This window comes from Cyprinodon variegatus, unplaced genomic scaffold (genome assembly GCF_000732505.1).
Source record: "Cyprinodon variegatus isolate N-32 unplaced genomic scaffold, C_variegatus-1.0 Scaffold734, whole genome shotgun sequence".
Lineage (NCBI taxonomy): Eukaryota > Metazoa > Chordata > Actinopteri > Cyprinodontiformes > Cyprinodontidae > Cyprinodon > Cyprinodon variegatus.
The window spans coordinates 324,400-326,399 of record NW_015151187.1 but is presented as its reverse complement, the minus strand read 5'-3'; the positions used below and the strand labels follow the sequence as shown (position 1 = coordinate 326,399).

The 2,000-nt window shown below is 37.0% G+C and overlaps 1 protein-coding gene across 1 annotated transcript in view; it reads right to left on the bottom strand.

The window, feature by feature from the left end:
* ect2l (epithelial cell transforming 2 like) overlaps positions 1-2,000 on the bottom strand; it is a 23,861-nt gene that overhangs the window by 1,733 nt on the left and 20,128 nt on the right. The window contains exons 15-17 of the mRNA XM_015395287.1: positions 1,460-1,616; positions 1,304-1,369; positions 1,109-1,197 (exon numbers count right to left, since the gene is read on the bottom strand). Of these exons, the coding sequence (XP_015250773.1) occupies positions 1,109-1,197; positions 1,304-1,369; positions 1,460-1,616 (312 nt within the window). The remainder of the gene's footprint in view (positions 1-1,108; positions 1,198-1,303; positions 1,370-1,459; positions 1,617-2,000) is intronic.

Genomic DNA, 2,000 nt, shown 5'->3' with positions numbered 1-2,000 from the left:
AAGATATCGACAGCAAATTAATTTTAAAAGAGGAACAGAGAAACGCGATCAAGGCTCATCTTCTTATTCTAGGCATGCAACTGCACGCTTTGATTTTTGTTGACAACAACTATGCGTCGCTTAACATATGTCACGCACTCCGTTGCTCTTATTGGTTGTAGGTCTATCCAATTGAGTGCAGAGGCATTTTTTTTTCCTGGTTCATTCGAATCATGCCCCATAATCACAGCTCTATGGAGCAGTATCAGACTCATATTCTGACTAGAATTGAGTAGGACTACGTCAGGCTACAGATATTTATGCAGGTCACCATAAAAAATAATGTAATAATAGTACTAAAAGCACTTATTTCTACCCCAAAATCACTGAATAATGCTAATACACATCTTTAAAAAAGTTTCTATAACTTTTCTCTGACATTTTGTGCTTTTTTACATTTTCCCCATGCTGCTTGTCTGACATCATCATCGGATATGCTCAGAGTAGTCCGGCAAAATATGATTAAACCATGTTTATGTGCATTTTAGTTGTTTCTTTCTTTAGATTATGCATTTTTACCATCACGTTAACATGAAAGGAAAACATAAAACATAAAGTCAAGATTTATGTTTAAATCCAAAGCCGAAAAAGTTTGCACCCGGAAGTAGCACAGATCGGGCACAGGTAAGGGAGAAAACAGCATTTATTTTCTCAGGAAATACATTATTCACATTTAATACATTATAGTTTAGTACAGTTACTATTTTTAGGGAGGGAAAAACTTAATTTAGATATTTTTTACAAAGCGTCCCAGATGTATATCTGGTTGCACATACACAAATGAGCTGATGGTACGGATCATGCTACCAGTACGGATCGGGTAGTGACAGTAATTTTAGCAAAACTTTTCAATAATAACATTAGCATTGTCACTACCTGATCTATACCAGTAGCACAATAATTACATACAGCTCATTTGTGCATGTGCAACTAAAATATCTGGGTCACAATTGATTCTATGAAAATAGACGAACATTACTTATTTCAGCTTTTGTGTGTTAGTTTTAAATAGAATTGCTGTAATAGTTATGTTGTTTCCCTTTTGGAAGAATTCTGACTTTATAATTACCTCAGTGAATCTGGAATCTGTTCATCCGGGCTCTTGAGCAGCATGGCGTCCTGCGTTATTATGAGATGCCTGTTTCCTTCATTAAGGTTCTGAAAATAGAAATATAAAAAACAATTATAAATAGGAAATTATTCAAGGTGTGACTTTTTTTTTTCTCTCTACCAAGTCATAAAGAATTAATCTGTGTCTTCTGACCGGACAGCCCTGTATCAGTTTCTGTGTCTCCTCCAGCCGCCTGCCTGCCTCTGAGTTTCCCTTTAACTAAAACAAGACATCATCAAAAAGCAAAAAAAAAAATAAATAACAGAGAAGTATGAAATGATGCATTAAGATGGATCCAAGCTCTTCTACCTGCTGAATGAATGTTCTGAACTGCAGCATCGTGTTGAGGGCGGAGCAGAGGTCTGAGTAGTCGGGATGACCGGGTCGTGTCTGTGAGGTCAGAGCCTGAAGCAGAGTAACATACTCTTGGATTCGCCACACTGGACACAGCAGCAGCTCCTGCAGGCTTTTACACACTAAAAATTAATTAGGATGTAACATAATAACGTTTAAAAAGCAATCAGGGGCAGAGCTAAGATTTTTCAAAGGGGGGTGCGCACCTTAATGTCAAGACAACATGGAACTAAATAACCCAAAAATGCCTTGTTAACTCTTTATGGGGACACGTGTGTGGGGTGGCGTTTCATTTCACGAAAAGGTGCATTTCTAAAGTAATATGATAGTTAGGGTGGAAACTTTGATTGATGTTGGTAGCAGACCAATGGAGATGAACTATGTGTTTTCACCCCTCGTTACTTACTTTTCATGGCTATAAAAAAATTACCTGTGGTGGATAATTATGACACGAGTTTATCTTATGGGAAATAAAACTGGATATTACTTTTCTGTG